Source organism: Mustelus asterias, chromosome 2 (assembly GCF_964213995.1).
Source record: "Mustelus asterias chromosome 2, sMusAst1.hap1.1, whole genome shotgun sequence".
Lineage (NCBI taxonomy): Eukaryota > Metazoa > Chordata > Chondrichthyes > Carcharhiniformes > Triakidae > Mustelus > Mustelus asterias.
In genome coordinates, this window is record NC_135802.1 from 132,465,152 (window position 1) to 132,487,317 (window position 22,166).

General features: G+C 45.6%; 1 protein-coding gene and 1 pseudogene across 4 annotated transcripts in view; one reads left to right on the top strand and one right to left on the bottom strand.

Annotated features, from left to right (window-relative positions):
* Positions 1-7,780, bottom strand: part of LOC144481033 (large ribosomal subunit protein eL31 pseudogene) — a 48,524-nt pseudogene extending 40,744 nt beyond the window's left edge.
* rbm24a (RNA binding motif protein 24a) overlaps positions 1-22,166 on the top strand; it is a 44,007-nt gene that overhangs the window by 16,283 nt on the left and 5,558 nt on the right. The window contains exons 1-4 of one of the 4 annotated variants that reach the window (XM_078241782.1): positions 15,197-15,330; positions 15,452-15,707; positions 15,924-16,047; positions 16,422-16,476. In XM_078241782.1, coding sequence (XP_078097908.1) covers positions 15,540-15,707; positions 15,924-16,047; positions 16,422-16,476 — 347 coding nt within the window. In that variant the 5' untranslated portion in view covers positions 15,197-15,330; positions 15,452-15,539. Of the gene's footprint in view, positions 1-15,196; positions 15,708-15,923; positions 16,048-16,421; positions 16,477-22,166 lie in introns of those variants that run through there. The other 3 variants (XM_078241792.1, XM_078241809.1, XM_078241801.1) reach the window with 3 other exon arrangements.

Here is a 22,166-nt window from a genome sequence, read left to right on the forward strand (position 1 = left end):
GGCTGTTGTAGGCTGCAAAGAGACATAGATAGGATGCAAAGCTGGGCTGAAAAATGGCAAATGGAGTTTAACCCTGATAAATGTGAGGTGATTCATTTTGGTAGGACAAATTTAAATGTGGATTACAGGGTCAAAGGTAGGGTTCTGAAGACTGTGGAGGAACAGAGAGATCTTGGGGTCCATATCCACAGATCTCTAAAGGTTGCCAGTCAAGTGGATAGAGCTGTGAAGAAGGCCTATAGTGTGTTAGCTTTTATTAACAGGGGGTTGGAGTTTAAGAGCCGTGGGGTTATGCTGCAACTGTACAGGACCTTGGTGAGACCACATTTGGAATATTGTGTGCAGTTCTGGTCACCTCACTATAAGAAGGATGTGGAAGCGCTGGAAAGAGTGCAGAGGAGATTTACCAGGATGCTGCCTGGTTTGGAGGGTAGGTCATATGAGGAAAGGTTGAGGGAGCTAGGGCTGTTCTCTCTGGAGCGGAGGAGGCTGAGGGGAGACTTAATAGAGGTGTATAAAATGATGAAGGGGATAGATAGAGTGAACGTTCAAAGACTATTTCCTCGGGTGGATGGAGCTATTACAAGGGGGCATAACTATAGGATTCATGGTGGGAGATACAGGACGGATATCAGAGGTAGGTTCTTTACGCAGAGAGTGGTTGGGGTGTGGAATGGACTGCCTGCAGTGATAGTGGAGTCAGACACTTTAGAAACATTTAAGCGGTTATTGGATAGGCACATGGAGCACACCAGGATGATAGGGAGTGGGATAGCTTGATCTTGGTTTCAGATAAAGCTCGGCACAACATCGTGGGCCGAAGGGCCTGTTCTGTGCTGTACTGTTCTATGTTCTATGTTTTTAAGTGTAACATTTCTCAGTCTTCATTATAAAATCTCTAATTAAGTAAGACAAACCGCCATTTGATAATACTGTAATCAAGTAGCTGGCAAGGAAAGTTTTTAAAGATGCATTATTGTAGTTAGAAATATTGTATTTTATGCATTTACATTTAAATGAAATGAAGAAATGGCAAGGATTTTGAACAAATATTTTGTATCAGTCTTCACGTTAGAAGAAACAAAAAGCATCCCAAGAATAGTAGAAATTCAAAGGGCAAAAGGGAGGAACTTCAAACAATCATCTTCACTAGAGATAAAGTACTAATGTGACTGAAAGCTGACAGGACCCCAGACCTGATGACCCGCAGCCAACGGCTTAAAAGAAGTGGCGGCAGAGATACTGAATGTATTGGTTGTAATCTTCCCAATTTTCCTAGATTCTGGAAATGTTCTGGTGGATTGGAAAACTGCAAATGCAACACTTCTTTTCAAGAAAGGAGGGAGACAGGAAGCAGGGAACTATAATTGGTAAAATGTTGGAATTAATTATTAAGGAAATAGTAGCAGGACATTCAGAAAATCAAAATACAATCAGGCAGGGTCAACATCATGAAAGGGAAATTGTATTTGATAAATTTATTAGCATTCTTTGAGAATAAGCAGGATGGATAAAGGGAAAGCAGTAGATGTTATCGATAAGGTGCCACAAAGTTACTGATAAGGTGATAAGGTGCTGTGGGTAATATATTAGTATCGATCGAGGATTAACTAACTAACAAGAAATAGCAGATTTGTGATGAATGAGTCATCTTCAGGTTGGCAAACTGTAACGAGTGGGTGCCTCAGTGCTGGGGTCTCAAGCATTTACAATTTACAATATATCTTTCTATTCAGAGGCAAGAGACAACATGAAACTAAAAATGGCCTTTATAGCAAGGGGATGGAGCATAAACGTAGGGAAGTCTTGTTACAACTGTATGGGGCATCGTTGAGACATGGCAACTGGAGTACTGCATATATTTTTGGTCTCCTTATTTAAGGGTGGATATAGTTGCATGGGAAGGAGTTCAGAGAAGGTTCACAAAGTTGATTCCTGGGTTGAAGGGATTGTCTTAGAAAGAAAGGCTGAGCATGTTGGGCCTATATTGATAGGAGTTTTAGAAGATTGAAAGGTGATCTGATTGAAATATATATAATTCTAAGGGGTTTGACAGGATAGATGCTGAGAAGATGCCTCCCTTCATGAGGAATCTAGAAGTAGGGAATCACAGTTTCAAAAGAAGGGGTGTCCCATTTCAGATGGAGTTGAGGAGGAATGTTGTCTCACATAGGATAATTAAATTTTGGAATTCGCTACCCCAGAGAACAGTGGTGACAGGGTCTGGCTAATTTAGACAGAATTTTGATTTACAAGAGAGCCAATGGTTATCTGCCATTTGGGAGGTGGATTTAAGGCTGCAATCAGATCACCATGATGTTATTGAATGGCGGAGCAGGCTTGAGGGGCTAAATGGCCTATATCTGCTCCTCCTTCTTATGACCCGACGGAGAAATTGTTTGATGTTTAAAGTTATGTTTCAAATTGAATGAAAAAAATGTTCTTTAAAACAGGGATCCGTCGTTTGGTTTACTTGCTTTAATTTATGTAATGCAGGTTAGATATGTACAGATTTTAAGATTATACATTTTTAAATTTCCTGTGAAAATGTCGATTTCTTGGTAATGTTGAACTGCCTTCCTTTATTTATCTTCTGTGTGGCTCAGTAAGGCAATTCTTACTTTTTTTTTCACTTTTTGGAGTTTATTAAACATAACATTTACAATTTAGTTTTTGATGCGCGACAATCAAGCACGAGGTACAAGGCTTCAGCGATTGAAGGCTTTTATTGACAAACAATGGAACTATCTAACACGAGTACACCAATCCAGACTGGAGGGGTCCCGCCTGAGCAGAGGGTCTTATACCTCTCCCCAGGAGGCGGGGCCCGACCGGGATGTGCCATAACAGCATCCACCACAGGTATATTAATCCCACAGTGTAAACACCCTAACCCAACAACAACATTATAACAACCCCACAGTGGCAACACCCTAACCCAACAGTAACATTGGAATAACCCCACAGTGGTAACCAACGATGGTTCACCACATTCACCCCTCCTTTGAAAACAAAGGCCGGCGGGGTGCGAAAACAGATTACATATATACAAAAATCTACAAGTCCAGACGGTCTGGAGGACCGCACCGTCGCTGTGATCTCCTCAACACCGGTTGCGACACCGGAGCAGGTGCTTGCGGTGGCGTTCTCTCCAAAACAGCGTCCGGCTGTCCCCTCAAGGACTCACGGGCCGGTTGACCCTGGTGAAGCGGTGGTGCAGGGGATCCTGGTACCTTCTGTGGTGGCGCCGATCTCCGAGTCTCAGGCAAGCTGTACATGGGAGTATAACTGTTATGCACTGGTCCCGGTGCTGACCGCGCCACGTCTGGGGAAGAAAGAAGTGAAAGGGGGTTCGTGACAGGGGGTATAGGAGCGACAGGAGTTGCTACGTCCCCTGCGGGCGCCAGGTCTCGAATCGAGACTGTGTCCTCTTGCCCGTCAGGATATGCCACATAGGCATACTGAGGGTTGGCGTGGAGGAGTTGGACCGGTTCGACCAAGGGGTCGGACTTGCGGGCCCTCACATGTCGCCGCAGAAGGACAGGTCCTGGGTACGTCAACCAGGCTGGTAAGGAGATCCCCGAGGACGACTTCCGAGGGAATGAGAACATCCTCTCGTGGGGAGTAGCATTGGTTGCCGTACACAGGAGGGAGCGAATGGAATGAAGCGCATTTGGAAGGACCTCCTGCCAACGGGAGACTGGAAGGCCCCTGGACTTCAGCGCCAATAGGACAGCCTTCCAGACTGTAGCATTCTCTCTCTCCACCTGTCCGTTACCCCTAGGGTTGTAGCTCGTGGTTCTACTAGAGGCAATCCCGTTTGAGAGCAGGAATTGCCTCAAGTCGTTACTCATGAACGACGAGCCCCTGTCGCTATGTATGTAGCAGGGGTACCCGAACAGGGTAAAAAGATCACTGAATGCCTTAATCACTGTGGCAGTCGACGTGTCCGCACAGGGGACAACAAACGGGAACCGGGAGTATTCATCTATGATATTGAGAAAATACACATTCCGGTCCGTTGAGGGAAGGGGGCCCTTAAAATCCACACTCAGCCTCTCGAAGGGGCGAGTGGCTTGACCAATTGTGCCCGGTCAGGTGGATAAAAGTGCGGTTTGCATTCCGTGCAAATCCGACAGCTTCTCATTACAGACCTGACATCCTCCACCGAGTAGGGCAGGTTACGGGCTTTTATGAAGTGGTAGAGCCGAGTGACCCCAGGATGGCACAGGTCATTATGGAGGGCGTTCAAGCGGTCCTCCTGCATGATAGCGCATGTTCCGCGCGAGAGGGCATCCGAGGGCTCATTGAGTTTCCCTGGACGATACATAATATCGTAATTATAGGTGGAGAGCTCAATTCTCCACCGCAAGATCTTATCATTCTTGATCTTGCCCCTCTGCGTATTACTGAACATAAACGCCACGGATCGTTGATCCGTGATCAGGGTGAACCGCTTCCCCGCCAGGTAATGGCGCCAGTGTCTGATGGCCTCCACAATAGCCTGAGCCTCCTTCTCCACCGCTGAATGCCAAATTTCGGGACCTTGAAGGGTGCGGGAAAAAAACGCGACGGGCCTGCCTGCCTGGTTCAGTGTGGCGGCCAGGGCGAAATCCGATGCATCACTTTCCACCTGAAAAGGGATTGATTCATCCACCGCGTGCATCGTGGCTTTCGCAATGTCACTTTTCAAAGCCTTGAAGGCCAATTGGGCCTCCGGCGTGAGTGGGAAAGTCGTGGACTTGATGAGCGGACGGGCTTTGTCCGCGTAGTTGGGGACCCACTGCGCATAATAAGAAAAAAAGCCGAGGCATCTCCTCAGTGCTTTTGCGCTAGCGGGCAAGGGAAGTTCAGTAAGGGGGCGCATACGGTCTGGATCAGGGCCGATGACCCCGTTTTCCACCACGTATCCCAGGATAGCTAACCTGCGCGTACGGAATACACACTTCTCCCTGTTATAGGTCAGATTCAGGCGAGACGCAGTGCGCAGAAAGTTCTGGAGGTTTGTGTCATGGTCCTGCTGGTCATGGCCGCAGATGGTGACGTTATCCAGGTACGGGAAGGTAGCCCGCAACCCGTTCTGGTCCACCATTCGGTCCATAGCACGCTGGAAGACCGAGACCCCATTGGTGACACCAAATGGAACCCTAAGAAACTGATACAGACGACCATCCGCCTCAAAAGCTGTATATTGTCGGTCCTCTGGGCGGATGGGGAGTTGGTGGTAGGCGGACTTAAGGTCTATGGTGGAGAACACCCGGTACTGCGCAATCTGATTGACCATATCAGATATGCGCGGGAGAGGATACGCATCCAGCTGCGTATAACGGTTAATGGTCTGACTGTAGTCGATGACCATCTGGGGTTTGTTCCCGCTTTTAACCACCACGACCTGCGCTCTCCACGGACTAGCACTGGGCTGTATGATCCCTTCTTTGAGGAGCCGCTGAACCTCAGATCTAATGAAGATCCGGTCTTCAGCGCTGTAACGCCTACTTTTAGTAGCGATGGGCTTGCAGCCTGGTACCAGATTCTTAAATAAAGAGGGTGTGGTGATCTTTAGTGTGGAAAGATTGCATGCGGGGCGCTTTGGACAATTTGGAGGCTGCGGCTGATTCCCTACTGCCAGCGAAGGGAGTGGCCCACCGTACTGTAGGATCACACTCTTCATGTGGACCATAAAGTTTAGTCCGAGGAGAATTGGCGCGCAAAGGTGCGGCAACACAAGGAGCCTGTATCGCTCGTAAATTGTGCCCTGCACCTCCAGGGTTACCATACAACGTCCTTGGATCGGTACAGACCGGGACCGTGATGCCATAGAAATTGTCTGTTTGGCAGGTAGAACCCGGAGTCCACACCTCTTTGCAGTGTCAGGGTGAATAAAACTCTCGGTGCTCCACTGTCAAACAGACAATACACAGTACGACCATTTACCTTGATGTTCATCATCGAACAGTCAAGCCTGTGATGCTTTGTCTGGTCCAGAGAGATCGACGCCACCGTTGGCCCTTGGACGTCACTGCAGGCAGCCGAGGTTGATACTGAGGACCCCTGCTGGTCGCTCCTGGTCGTCGTCGACCACGATGGCCGCCCCCATGAATCGCACGTGGGTGAGGGCGCCAAGCGTAGCGACTCCTGGTGGTCATCTTCCTCCTCCGCCAGCCACGATGGCGTCGTCCTGGATTCGCACGTGGTCGGACCTCGTGGATACTGCGACGCTGAAGGAGATTGTCTCCGCTCTGGAGGGTCACAGGCTGCACTGCCGTTCTTGGGCTTTGATCTGCAGACTTTCGCGTAGTGCCCCTTTTTACCGCACTGACTGCAGATCACTGTTTTAGCTGGACACTGTTGCCGTGGATGCTTGGCTCCTCCGCAAAAATAGCACCGCTGGCCGCCTGGAGCTGCCGCCGTCGTCGGGTCGATATGGGAGCGCGAGCCCGTGGGGCGAGGAGGGATTTGTGCTTGCTCCTGCCACGTTGTCTCCACGTGGTCTTCGGGGTACAGAGCCAAGCTTTTCGACGCTGCCTCCAGCATCTCAGCCATCTCCATCGCTTGGGTCAGGTTGAGGTTCCCTTTCTCCAGTAGCTTAAGCCGGATGTACGAGGACCCTACCCCTGCTACAAACGCATCTCGGGCGAGGTCGTACATGTACTGCTCAGCCGACACAGCTTTGCAGTCGCAGCCCCTGGCAAGCTGCAAGAGCTCATTGGCGTAATCCTCCATGGTTTCGCCCGACTGCCGACGTCGTGTAGCGAGGAGGTAACGAGCGTGAATCTCGTTGGGTGGTCTCGTGTATCGTTTTTTCAAGAGCTCGATGGCCCTCGGGTAAGTGGTGGCTGCACGAATCGCGAGATAGACCGTGTCGCTTACCCTCGCGTGGAGGACCTGGAGTCTGTCGTCGTCCGTAGTAACTGCAGCAGAGGTAGTCCTCGAAACACTTCAGCCAGTGGTCGAAGGTGTTAGAGGCACCGACCGCACGTGGGTCCAGCGTCAGACGCTCTGGTTTCAGCATTTGCTCCATACTCTCTTTACTGTCGAGAGTTTTGTGTTTGTCAATAAAATTGATGCGCGACAATCAAGCACGAGGTACAAGGCTTCAGCGATTGAAGGCTTTTATTGACAAACAATGGAACTATCTAACACGAGTACACCAATCCAGACTGGAGGGGTCCCGCCTGAGCAGAGGGTCTTATACTTCTCCCCAGGAGGCGGGGCCCGACCGGGATGTGCCATAACAGCATCCACCACAGGTATATTAATCCCACAGTGTAAACACCCTAACCCAACAACAACATTATAACAACCCCACAGTGGCAACACCCTAACCCAACAGTAACATTGGAATAACCCCACAGTGGTAACCAACGATGGTTCACCACAGTTTTCATCAACATTAACTGTCTGCAGACCTTTGTATGACGTGACAGGAACGTAAGTTACCAATGTGTAGAGTTTGTTAGGAGAGTCCTCATCCTCATTGCATTTTCTGGATAAACGCACACGAATGCGATATGGAACATTCCTTATGTCTTTTGTCCAAACAGCCTTGTTCAAACGAGTATCAATGCGGACATCTGGAGTACCCATCTCCTTCACCGCAAATTTACGGATCTCCTTAATGGCACGGGCAGCGCGTCTCTTAAAACCCACGCCATGGATGCGCTTGTGCACATTTATTGTGTATTCCCTCGTAACCACCTCGTTAATGGCAGAACGGCCCTTCTTTTTCTCTCCACCTTTCTTAGCGGGAGCCATCTTACTCGCATGCACCATTTACCCCCCTGTCTGATAACAACAGGCATGTGTAAAAGGAAACTAAAAAATGAGCTACAAACTGAATACAATGTCTTGCCTGGATGTCAAAGCAACAAGTTACATAATTATAAAATAGAAAGACTTGTATTTACAAACGCTTTTCATGACTACCAGATGTCTCAAAGTGATTTACAGCTAATGAAGTACCTTTTGAAGTGTAGTCAGTCATAATGTAGGCAACAGGGAGCCAATCTATGCCCAGCAAAGTCCCACAAACAGCAATGTAATAGTGACTAGATAATCCTTTTGTATGTTGATTGAGGGATAGATATTGGTTAGGGCATCAGGAATAATTCCCCGCACGTTTCCAAAACCATGCCATGAGATCCTTTACATCCACCTGAGCAGGCAGAGATGAGAGTTTGGATTACATGTTGCCCGAAAGACAGCAACTTCAGCAGTGCAGTGTCTTCTCAGTACTGTGCTCAAGTGTCAGCCTTGATTTTTGTGCTCAAGTCTTTGTGCGGTACTTGAACCAGGAACTTTATTATTTAGAGCTGAGATTATTGCCAGCTGAGCCATGGCTTGGAGTTCCACCATCTGAGGTAGTGTGATCTCTGTGACAAAATTCTCCAGGCTTCTGGAGCACCTGTGAAGAGTTCCCATTACAGCTGGTCGTTCTAGGACTTACTGTTAAAAATATGTAGTTTGCTCCTAAAAGTCATAATTGACTCCCCTAGTTCCACAGGTTGTTTCCATTGAGCAGCATCCCAATAAAAGAACAAAATTGCATTTCTGTCAGACCTTTCATGACTTCAGGGCATCCCAAAGCACATAAAGCAAATTCAATGCTTTAGCAGAATGGCCACTGTAATGTCAGAAATGTAGCAGTTAATTTTTTTTTGATGTTGTTGGTTAAGGAGTAATGTTAGACAGGACAGTGGGAGAGTTTCCATGCTGTTTTCCAAACTGTGCCCTGGCAGCTTGTACATCCATCTACGAGGGAGTATATGGGGCAGAATTCTCCCATTTTGAGACTAAGTGCAGAGGTAGGCGGCTTGGTTGTCACCTATCCCGCCGGCCAGAATGGTGGAGTCACGCACCAGATTCTGCACTTGGAAGCTTATTAATTATGCACAGGTGAGTTCCCCTCTGACTCAGTCGGCAGCTGATCCGTCCTCCTGCCTCAGCTGACAGGTTTGAAGGTCCCTCCGCCATGTTTAAATAACAGTCCAGCACAATCCTGTCACTCACTGCAGCCCACTTCACCAGACCATGCAGGATGTCAGCAACCTTCCCCCCCCCAAGCCCTACCTGGATATCTATCTACCGTGTCTTCGTGCATCCCTTTACAGTAAACAATGTCATATCCTTTGACCCCCCTTGTTTGTAAGCTCTTTGTGCATTCTTGTTGGGGTCCAGATTCCCTCCCCTCGGTCTTCCTCCTGCTTTCCATTGTTAATCTTCTTCATCCACCTCCTTGCCACTCTGCCTACCATCATGAGTCCTCGCCCTTCCTCCCTCCACTTCCACAGCTCTTCTTCCACATTGCCTCCCCACTTGTCTTCATGAGACCCCTCCATCCACAACATCTCCGGCCTCACCTCATGGTCCACCCAAGGTTGAACTTCAGACCTTTATTGGGGTGGCAGCATGAGTCCCGCAGCACAGTGCTATCCAGGTAGACACTGGTATGTGGTAGCAGGTGCAAAGCGATCTCTGTACTCCCCAAGCTCAGGTGCAGCACTGATCTGACTCAATGACACAGGAGGGTCCATGAGTTCAGCAGCATGATGTTGTCCATGAAGACCAACTTGGTACAGAGATGGAGGCAGGAATCAGTCTGCTCCAACAGAGTGGTGAACAGTGCATCAGGAGCAGTGCAGCGCTGTGGCAGAAAGTTGTTGCATTCACCCCGAATGGGGGCAGCTGTTTTAAGGAGCATTGATTAGATGCAAATTAATGCAAGAGGAATGTGCGCCACCTATTAGCGGAAAGAGTGACCCACTATTAACCCACCATTGGGAGAATTGCAACAGGATTTTATGCCAGCTTGTTTCGGATTTTTTTGGCTCCTCCCAAATTTTCTATGTCCACCCGCCACCAAACCTACTGCAGGCTGGTTGAGAGAATTCCACCCATGGTCTTAGTTTAATGTCCCATCCAAAAGACTGCACCTCGGATAGTGCAGTATTCCCTCAGTATCGCACTGAAGTGTTTCAGCCTAAATTATGTGTTCACGTTTCACACGTGGGACTTGAATCAACAAAAGTTTTGATTCATATAGGTGAGAGTGCAACCATGGAGTTAGGCTGACAGTATGTGATGGGTATGGTGATTTTTTGTTGTGCATGTGTATTGTCCCTCACTCAAAAAACCCTGGTGATCTCAGAATTCACAGGAAACAAACATTGTCTGCATGTATCACTGATAAACTTTATCCCACATTTTCTAATGGCATCCCTCTGCGACATTGAGAAAACCCCTTGCACAGCATAACCTCAGCTTCACCATGAGCAATGGCTATCTCTACATACATATTAACTCCAGTTACCTGGATGAGTGCAACTTCAACAAAAACTAGACGCTCAATATCATCCAATGCAAAGTAGTGCACTTGATTGGCACCCTACCCACATTTACCTCCTCCAACATACATTGGCAGCAGTGTGTGCCATCTAGCAGATGCACTGCAGCAACTCATAAGGGTCCTTTGATATCACCTTCCAAACCTATGACCTCTACCACCTAGAAGGACAAGAATCATAGAGTCATAGAATCCCTACAGTGCAGAAGGATCGAGCCTGTACCGACAACCATCCCATCAAAACCCTATCCCCGTAACCCCACATATTTACCCTGTTATTCCTTCTGACACTAATGGGCAATTTAGCATGGCCAATCCACCTAACTCACATACCATTGGAGTGTGGGAGGAAATCAGAGCACCTGGAGGAAACTCACACAGACACGGGGAGAACGTGCAAACTCCACACAGTCACGCAAGGGCGGAATAGAACCTGGATTCCTGATGCTGTGAGGCAGCAGTGCTAACCACTGGCAGTAGTTGCATGGGAACACTACCACCTGCAAATTCCCTCCAAGCCACACATCATCCTGATTTGGAATTAAATCGCTGTCCTTCTCTGCCACTGGGCCAAAATCCTGGACCTCCCTTCCTAATAGCACTGCCGATGTACGTGGATCTCATGCTCTGAAGTGGTACAAGAAGGTGGCTCATCACTGGCTTCCCAAGAGCAATGAGGGATGGACAATAAAAATGCTGGCCTAGCCAGCAAAGCCCAGATCCTGTGAACTAATAAATTTTTAAAACCATTAGTTGTATAGAGGTGAATTGGTAATAGACATGTTTCCTTGATGCATTCCAAAGTAAACTATTGCTATAGTAGATTGTTAAAATGTTTCTTTGTCCAGTGAAACATGGCACCACATTGAGGAATGACTCCTGTCACAGAGCCATTTTACTTGTATAAAATAATTGGGTTGCCTGTACTGCCTGTAGGAATGAGATGGTGGCACAGTGGTTAGCACTGCTACCTCACAGCGCTAGGGACCCGGGTTTGATTCCCACCTTGGGTCACTGTCTGTGTGCAGTGTGCACATTCTCCCTGTGTCTGCGTGGGTTTCCTCCGGGTGCTCCATTTTCCTCTCACAGTCCGAAAGACGTGCTGGTTAGGTGCATTGGGCATGTTAAATTCTCCCTCAGTGGACCCAAATAGGATGTGGCTACTAGGGGATTTTTACTCTAACTTCATTGCAGTGTTAGTGTAAGCCTATTTGTGACACTAATAAATAAACTTTAAACTTTACTGGAAACATAACTACCTATCTGCAATATTGTTTATGCTCTGAAAATGCTTAAAAATATAATCATTTTTATGGTATTGCTATTTTTAAATGAAATCTTATTTTCTTTAGTCGTGAACATTTTCATCTGCTCAGACAGTCCTATGAGCAAAGTCAACCTTAAGTAGCTGTGAAAACGATAGTTGTGCTGGGCCTCCAAAGCACCCGGCAATGTACTAACTTTCAGAATGACTCATTCTGTTACATATACTGTACCTATTGTATTGGGGTAGGTAGCCACATGGTATTGATTTATTATGTACTGCAATGGCCATTTATATGATACTGTTTGCCTTCATGCGGCATTACATCAAGTCGTTTGTTCCATCAGGTAAAGTTCTTTTGGTTTTCATTTGGGCAGCACGGTGGCACAGTGGTTAGCACTGCTGCCTCACAGCGCCAGAGGCCCAAGTTTGATTGCAGCCTTGCATCATTGTCTGTGTGGAGTTTGCACATTCTCCCCATGTCTGCATGGTTTCCTCTGGTTGCTCTGGTTTCCTCCCACTGTCCAAAAATGTGCAGGTTAGGTGGATTGGCAATACTAAATTGTCCCTTAGTGTCCAAGATGTGTAGGCTATGGAGATTTTTAAAAAAGTTTATTTATTAGTCACAAGTAAGGCTTACATTAACACTGCAATGAAGTTACTGTGAAATTCCCCTAGTTGCCACACTCTGGCACCTGTGCGGGTCAATGCACCTAACCAGCATGTCTTTCATACTGTGGGAGGAAACCAGAGCACCCGGTGGAAACCCACTCAGACACGGGGAGAACGTGCAAACTCCACACAGTGACCCAAGCAGGGAATCGAACCTGGGTCCCTGGCGCTGTGAGGCAACAGTGCTAACCACTGTGTCACTGTGCCACTGTAGCAAGGTAAATACTTGAGGCTACAGGGTTAGGGCCTGGGTAAGATGCTCTGTTGGAGAGTCGGTGCAGGCTCGATGGGCCAAATGGCCTCCTTCTGCACTGAAGGGATTCTATGACTGAGCATCTGTACCCATTGAAGATATAAACTAACTCTTAAACTGCAGTGAGTTAAACTCAGATTATTGCTAAGAGAACAGGACTCATCGAGTTAATTGGTCAAAAGCAATTTTGTGTTCTGATATGTTTCTCTGTTATTTGACATTATTATGTCAAAATTATTAAAAATAAAAACAGCAATTAAAGTAGTTTTGAGACTGAAAAGGTGTGTTAAAAGGTATAATAAGCAGCAGTCTAAGCTTGCTTTAAGGTGCCGTGTGGTGAAGCTCAGTAGCAAAATCAGCCATCTATGGCAAACTCACTAATCCAAAATCTATGGCAGTCAGGACACCAGGGTGCTTAGATGATTAGCTAGCCAGTCTGGTTTACAAATGGGTTGACATTCTTCTCACTCAGTTCCATACAATCCTGCAAGCCAATGTCTCGATACATCCTGGCTGGAAGAGCATCAGGTAACAACTTCTGAATGCTGCATGTTTTACAGTTGGTTAAAGTTCAGCTGTACCCATGTACATTATTGAGTGTCCTTAAACCTTGGTTCTGCCAACCTGCACCTCTTAGGTTCTATAGTACATGGAGAAAGTGTGGGCTGCTTAATGGAACAAACAGAACTATTAAATGCAGGTGTAAATCTCATAGCTGCCTGTTTTGGAGCTTCTTAAACAAGAGTTTCCACATGTCAGACATCTGGCTAACCAAAATCAATTAATTTCATTTAGTGAAAGTATCTGTTTCAATTACTATTAATTATCTGCTCTTTCAGCCAATGTGTTGCAGCAGTACCATTGTTACTCTGGAATCATACATAGTTCAATGTTATATTCCTTTTATGACATACACAAGATCGAAACAGCACTAATCGAGTCATAAATCACCGTACTCCTGGATCCCTGCCAATTTGGACGGGTAGGCCTGATTCTGTTTTCACTCTCGCAGACCATTTTCTCCTATTCCCTTTCTGAAAGCATTGACTACTCAATTGGTCACAATCTCAATATGTGCTTTGGACTCTCAGGTTCAAGTGAGGGCCAATGCAAATTCCTAACATATCCAATGCCCACTCCATACTCTTCATAGTGCCCACTGGCTCGTATTCTGGACCATAAACCGTGGGTGGCACAGTGACACAGTGGTTAGCGCTGCTGCCTCACAGCGCCAGGGATCTGGGTTCGATTCCAGCCTCGGGTCACTGTCTGTGTGGAGTCTGCATGTTCTCCCCGTGTCTGCATGGGTTTCCTCCAGGTGCTGTGGTTTCCTCCCAAACTCTGAAAGACATGCTGGTTAGGTGCATTGGCCATGCTAAAATTCTCCCTCAGTGTACCCGAATAGCCAGAGTGTGGCGACTAGGGGATTTTCACACGAACCTCATTGCAGTGTGAAACTAATAAATAAACTTAAAATAAACCAATCTTCTCAGCCTTAACCTAGTCCCTCTAGCCAGTTTTGTGGTCATCCCTGTTGAGTTATGGAATCCCACCCACCTGACAAAGGGACAGCCTGTTCCGAAAGCTAGTGGCTTTTGCTACCAAATAAACCTGTTGGACTTTAACCTGGCGTTGTTAGACTTCTTACTGAGTTATGGAATGCCAATCCATGTCTCTTCTCTCTTCTAATTCTTTATGTAGGCCTTTTATTCCTCAATTCTTCAAAACCAGGGATTAGAAGGAGGAATAAAGAAAGGGATGCTATCAGTTGTTTGGATTTGTCTGCCTTCACCTCCCAACAACTTCTTTGCCAAGCGTTATCAAGTAATGCACAATAAAAGTGCAACTTGAACACTGACTCATTTAGTATTTCTTTTTACTGTTGAATTCACTTTCAGTTCTCACTTTCGAAATTAAACTTAATCCCGTGTGAGTTAAACAGGGGAGTTATTTCTGTCCTACTTCTCTTACCCATTCCCCCAATGGTTAAAAGATGCTACTGATTGAAATGTGATTCAGAATGACAAAGGACAAAGAAAGCCCCCCTATTTTAGTTCACAGTCCTTTGACTGCGAGCATTACCCAACCCCAGGGAAACACAAATTCCCCCTCCAGCCAAGAAGCTAAAAGCCAGGCTAACCCTCCAGCCATGAAGCTGCTAGGAGGAAGGCTTACCCTCCAGCCAAGCGGCTAGGAAGGCTTAGCCTCCAGCCAAGCTGCAAGCCAGACTTACCCTCCAGCTAAGCTGCAAGGAAGGCTTAGCCTCCAGCCAAGCTGCAAGCCAGGCTTACTCTCCAGCCTGGGGGAAGGCTTACTCTCCAGCCTGGGGACAGGAAGCTTATGGATGGGGGTGTGAAGCGGGTGGAAAATGGGTGGGGCTTGGTGACACGAACAATGGCCCATTGCTCGTGTCGCCAAGGGAGGGGGCGGGGCTAGAGGGAGGGGCGGTGGTCTGGGGGGGGTAGTGGGCGTGGCCAGGCGAGTGGGCGGGGCTAGAAGGGCGAAAATCGTGCCTGCAGGTTTATCTGGGCGGAGGATTGGGCGGGGCAGCAGGGAGTGGGTGTGGCTAAAGGAGGGTGTGGCCTTGGTAGGGGGCGTGGTCAGGGTGAGTGGGTGGGGCCTTGTGTTCACAGGTTTGTCCGGGCGGAGTGGGCGGGGCCGTGGGGGAGGGGCAGTGACTGGAGCAGCCGGGCCGGCAGCGGGCATTTAAAGGGCCCGGCACCGCAGGCAAGGGGCTGGAAAAGAGAGGATTGCGCGAACGTGACAGGGGAAGGGGGGGGGGGAATCGCAATCCAGCAAGTGAGTTTGCATTTTAATTTATTATTATTTTATATATAAAAAAGAGAGAAATAAAAAGGAATCTACCTCAGAGGGCAGGCGGGGAGGTTGATATGTTGATGTGTTAATTCATTGGGGGCAGTGCGGACAATCGGGCTGCGGTGAGGAGCAGACAGCGGGCACCGAGTGAGAGAGCGGCCGCCGCCTGAGTGCGCCCCGGGGGCAGGAAGATGCACACCACCCAGAAGGACACCACCTTCACCAAGATCTTCGTGGGCGGCCTGCCCTACCACACCACGGACGCGTCTCTCCGCAAGTACTTCGAGGTGTTCGGCGACATCGAGGAGGCGGTGGTGATCACCGACCGGCAGACGGGCAAGTCCCGCGGCTACGGCTTTGTAAGTAAAGGGCGAGCGAGCGGAGCCTGAGCTCGCAGCCCGGTCACATTGACAAACACAATTGCTGATTGAATGATGCTCGCTTCCCACATGCTTGTTTTACTGATGCCCGGGTTGTGTGCCGGCTTCTCTTTTTCTTTCCCCCTCCTTTTCTTTTTCCCCCTTTTTTGTTGTTTTTTTTTTATTTTCTCTCTCCCGCGCCCTGGGCTTTCACAGGTGACCATGGCAGACCGGGCAGCGGCGGAGCGGGCATGCAAAGATCCCAACCCCATCATAGACGGCAGGAAAGCCAATGTCAACCTGGCTTACCTGGGGGCCAAGCCTCGCATCATGCAGCCAGGTGAGTGTGTGTGTGAGTGAGTGAGTGTGTGTGAGAGCCATAGGAGAGCAAGATAACCCCCTCAACATCTCCCACCCCAGAAACAAATCACCCTGCATCCCATTGAAAAAGAATAAGTCATGAGAAAGGAAAGATTCAGGTTAGCAAATGACGCTGCCACCCACATGCGCCTCCAGGTAGCTGCTCAAAGCGATGATCAGCAGTTGGGGGGCGATGTTTGTAAAGTTTATTTATTAGTGTCACAAATAGGCTTACGTTAACGCTGCAGTGAAGTTACTGTGTGTGTGTGTGTGTGTGTGTGCATCAGATTTTATTCCTGTGCTTGCCCAACTTCTCTTTCCATTTCTAACCTTGACTTCTGGCTATTTTGACAGGTTTCGCTTTCGGAGTGCAGCAGATTCACCCAGCTTTCGTTCCCAGGCCATATGGGTAAGTGCCGCCGCACTCCTAGCAACAGTTCAGAACCGGGTTTCCGCTCCACTCACAAGGCAGATATGTTTCTGCTGTTAACGCCTTCCGACTTCTCCGAACTGCAGTTGAGCAAACTGTTCTCAGCGTTATCCTTTAGACCAAAAGACGCTTGAAAGCGAATCTGTGTCTGATTAGCTAACTATCTATTACAGGCTGTAGTTTTAACACCCATAGTCAATGACTAACATAAACTTTGGAGAATATAAAAAACTATTGTGCTGTGCAATCTCTCAATGAGTCAAGTTCTGAAAGCGAGTCCGTTCATCCAACCGGCCACCCAGATAAAATACTTTATGGTGCTGTACATTGGTGTTATTTACTTATTTTAACAAATCGACTTTGTGCCCGCTTTTGGCTTGACTCAATTCTATGTATTTCTTTCTGATCTGACAGGGGTCGTTTACAGTTAAGATAACATGATGATGAGAGAAGGATTTGATGATATGAGGTGGAATAGTTACCGAATGAGCAGATCTTAAACTGTAACCAGTAAACTCAAACACACAAACAAGCTAAAAATGGTGATTAACTGTTGCATGTATGTTATTTCTTAGAGTGTAATAGAGTTGCGTGTGCTTTTTACTTTTAATGAAGTGGTGTTTAGAGCTAAACAAGCAAACTGCGTGCTTTTTAATGAAGAGAGCTGTAGTGAGGACTTTTCTGGAGTTTTCTTTGTTGAAGAGTGTTGATTTGTTTTGCCATTTGGGAGCAAGGGGTCCCACTTTATTTTGCTTTGTTGCTCTAGCCTGATTTCCAGTTTAACAATTCAGTTTCTGGGTTGTAGTGAGTGCTAAATTCTGTGTGACTTTATTTTTGATTACCAAATCAACTCATCGCGTGCATGTTGCGATGTTTATTTATTTTGGTTTGGTTGCTTTTTAAAAATTTTCTTTAACACTAGTACTTCCATTCTATGTTCTATGAAGTCATGGGTACAGTACTTAATAATTATCCACAACTTCATAATTGAGTGCGACCTCCAAGTGCTACATTTTCTAAAGACGTTTTTGTTTGGTGTGCCCATCTAGTTTTAGGCTGGGTACCATGTCATGGTTGAGTTAGGTGCAAGAGATTTGTCAGAACATCAGTACACTTAGTCATATCCCGAGCTTTCTCCTATAGATTAGTTCATTAAAAAATGTATTCTAAAATGCTTTTGAATCCAGAATCTTTAAATCCCTGTAGTAATTTTGTTCCAGCATTACTTGCACATTGTCTTGGATGTGTCAATTTTGTGTCGGGAGGGAAAGCTTTATTGTAAGATATTTTCTCCTTTTACAAATAATTGTTGCTCGACTTGTGTCACAGTCATGTAGTTTAAACAGGAGCTTAAAAATTGCAAAAATAGAAAATATGCACAATTGCAAGCCCCATAGTGAACCGGGTGCTGCACTGTGTACATTTAAAATAGGTGTGCGCACAGTTTGTCTGCTAATCTGTTTTTTCTCTATGAATAAATGATGACACATAACAATAAACGTAGTAAATAATGAATGAGTCATGCAATAATGCAAGTGGAAAATACCAAGTCATTCTAAGTTTTGAAAGGCAGCATAATTATTTCATTGTACTGGCTAGTTTGAAGGACTCATCTAATTTTTATAACTGCAGACCTAGGTTAGCACTTGCAACCTTCATGTGAACTTGCCTGTCCAAATCAACCCTATTTGCGACAATTATTTTACTAAAGCACTTGACATGATATAATCTAAGGTACTTCAAAATCCTATTATTCCACCTAATTATGGTGATGTTCGGAATTTGAGGAAAGCCAATCTGAATGGATCATTTTCGCTGACTGTATATTGAGGCCGTAAAATTGAAAACATTCTACATTAAGACATTCAACATAGACTACAAATCAGACACTTTTTGATCAGTACCCTTGTGGACTACACAAGAAAAGTTGCTCATTTTGCCTTATACAGACATTCCTTCTCTTTAATAGATCCCTTTAGCAGAAGATTAAAAATAGAGTGGGGAGTCATACTGCAGCCTGTCTTGTCACTCATCCAGCATGAAATGGCACGGGCTGGGGAGTGTGCTAAGAGTTCCCATGACTTTAAAAAAGAATGACCCTTGGGAGCTCAGGTTTCACGTTCCAGCACCTGTTCGGTTTTCTGTGGATTTCAACCAGAGGCCCAGCCACCATCCTCCGCCTCCCCCCCCCCCGCCCCCATTGAACACAAACACACATAGATAGGTTTAAGAAAGTGTGATGAAGGAGACACTTTATATACCAGTATCTGAACACAGCAACAGTCATTTGCAAAGTTTTTAATTTATGTATAGGATATAGCAGTATGGAAAAAAGTGCAAAAGATATTTACGGGGATAATACCTGATCTGAAAGACTGAACAGACAGGGGAAGCTAGTTGAGCACATGAGAGAGAAAGAAATAGAAACGTATGTTAGCAGGGTGAGGTGAAGTAAATAAGAGTGAGTGGAGGCTTGTGTGCAGCATGAATTGTGACTGGGCTGGATGGCCTGTTTCTGTGCATAGACACATGAAAAGTAACAGATTTTAATAAATATATCTTAACCTACAATTAGGTGAATTGCAAATGTAGTATCATTTGAGGCAGTATGTTTACATATTTCTCTCAAATTCCGAAATGTAAATCTGTTATTAATTTTAAGTTATTAACTTTGTAAAACTCTGTGGTAACTGCTGGATATGATACAGAGCATTCTTAGATGTATAGGTCACAGTAAAAAAAAGTTTAAAATTTTGATAGGGGATGGGTCTTATGATAGCACTTTCATTACATTTCACAAAAAGATGCTTCCTTATCTGTTTCCTTTCACAATGGGTATTTATTTAGCTACCCACTGACATTTGTTGCAGTTTTTCTACATGATATCTGGTAGCATGTTTTACCAATGTGGCTGGCTAAAAAATTATAAGGGTGATTACTTTTAATGAATTTATTTTCTCCTAACCGACTGCAAATAAGATGGAGATAATGGGGGGGGATGGGAGGGGGGGTTGGGGTGAGCAGATTTAATTCTCATAAGTGGTATGCCTAATTTTAGCATATTTTAACTAGCCTCTTTCAGTTGCTTATGGAAGTATCAATGATCAGCTGCCCCTGCTGATCGACAATCAGAGCTTGTTAAGCTGGAAAAACTTCATGCAAGCACATTATAGGCCATTTGGCCCATTCACCGTTTACGCTTAATACAAGCTCATGACTAAGGTCAGAATACGAGGCCATAGGGCCAAGTAGCGCAATGAATAACAAACAGGCTGCAAAGCAGAGTAGTGATTAAAGGCAGTTATTCAGACTGCCAAAAGGTGGGAAGTGGTGTTCCGCAGGGATTAGTGCTGGGGTCACTGTTGTTCACCATTTATATAAGACTTGGGAATCAGAAGTACGATTTCAAAGTTTGTGGATGACACCATATTGAGATGTGTACGTAATATAGAGGAGGACTGCAACAAAATACAGAAAGACATTGATAAACGTGCGGAATGGGTATGTCATTGGCAATGAATTTCACCTTAGATAAGTGTGAGTTGCTGCAGTTTGGTAGGAAGAATAAGGAAGCCACCTACTCCTTGGAAAATAAGTGTCTAAGTAGGGTAAAGGAGCAGAGAGATCTGGGCTACAAATGCCCAAATCACTAAAAGTAAATGACACAAGTGAATTAGTCATTTTAAAAAAGGTAACAAAGCATTGAAGTTAATTTCTAGAGGGATAGACAAGAAGGGCCAAAAGGCCTGTTTCTGAGTTATAATTTTCTATGGTTCTATGGTTCTATGGATGGAACTGAAAAGCAGAGAAGTTATGCTAAACTTGTATAGAGTCTTGGTTACACCACAGTTGGGAAGACTGTGAATGGTCATTATATTATAGAAAGGGTACAGAGGCACCAGAAAATATGCAAAAAAAAAACTAGAGTGATGCCAGAACTGAGACTGGGGCTTTTTCCTCTTAAAAGAAAAGACCAAGGGGTAACTTGATAGAGGTCTTGAAGAATATTGATAAACATTTCCATTTGCTGGGGAGACCAGAACTAAATATAGGGTGGTCACTAATAAATCCAATAGGGAAAGAGGGGAAACTTCTTTACCCAGAAAGTGGTTACAATGTGTTTCCACAAAGTAGTTGAATAGCAAAGATGCATTTAAGGGGAAGCTGGATAGTCATATGAGGGAGGAAATAATAGATGAATATGTTGACAGGGTTAGATGAAGAAGGCTCGCTTGGAGCATAATCACTTGTTGGTCCAAATGTCCAGTTTCTGTGCTGTTAATGTTATGTACCTATCCATAGATACAACTGGTTTCGATTTGAAGCTGCTTACTGGTGTTCCTTTTAATGTTGATGTCAGAGGGAAGACCCCAAATAGCTGGTCTTCAACAGCCAAAAAGATGTCAAAATGAACAGCTTTATATGAAATAGCTCAGTTCCGTCGTACTGCTAAGATTGATGGGAATTTGGTAGGAGATGAAATAAGATATTTTAGTTCATTTCAAGGGATTGCATGAGGGCAGTCTATTTACTAAACATACAAATTGCATTTACATAGCATTAGCAAAATAAACCACCACAAGGTGCTTCACAGGGACAGAGAGATGGAGACGCTGAGAGGTTTGATGAGAGAATTTCAGTGCCGAGGACATACAGAGCTGAAAGCTTAGTGTGATGGAAATCAGAGAAGTACAAGTGACCAGAATTCAAGAGCATAGAGATCTTGGAGAGTTTTCGGGACAGAGGCAGTTACAAAGCTGAGATGGTCCATGACCTCAGATGAGGCATTTAAAGTCTAGACGTCGCTGGACGGGAACAAATGAATGTAAGGGAAAATAAAGATGGTGGATGAATGGGTCTTGGTTGGTATTATGGGCAGCAGTTGTTTTGGCGAGCTCAAGCTAGCAGAGGGTGCCAGGTTCCCTCTTCCACCATGCATACTTCTTAAGATCCTAAAAGGTTATGTCACCGTTTTATCAGCCCAGAGTACACTAAGTGAAAGGGCAACATTGGTCTCCTTCATTTGTGGTTTAACTGTCAAATGACAGCCATATATAATGTGACAGGACTGAAATGGAAGATATGTTATATTTTGAAAAATATTTTACCTCCAGTTTTGTTGCTCGAAGATAAAGTGCATCTATAATTTAGTAGGGATCATTGTGGCGAGGTGCAAGATGAAGTCCAACTGAGAATGAAGGGTTTGAAGAAAGAGATCAACTCCTTTTAGATCAATTCCACAGACTGTTGTAGTGTTGTGCATGAAGAAGGTGTCTTCCACCTTGTAAAAATCCCAAAAGGTGAAGGTATGATCACTCTAGAACAGATTGTGTCCAGGGAGATTTGTAACTAATGCTTAAAGTAATAATCAATGGTTAGTTAATTGGAGAAATATTGAGAACCAGCAGTATCTCGGTATTTACGGGAAGTTAAATACAGTTGTCATCAATTATGGGTAAATAATTGCACATGCTGTGAGATTGACTTGGTGGAGCAATGACTGCCCCAGACACTAGGGGCAGGCTTTTTCCAACAGGCTTCTGAACCTGGCCGTCAAGATGAAATTTGTGTCAGACCCCAGTACTAGGTATGAAACAATCACTATGTGATTTTCTTGGGGGGGGAGGGGTATTTAATGGCTAGAGGGTGGGTAGTCCATCCAATTAAAG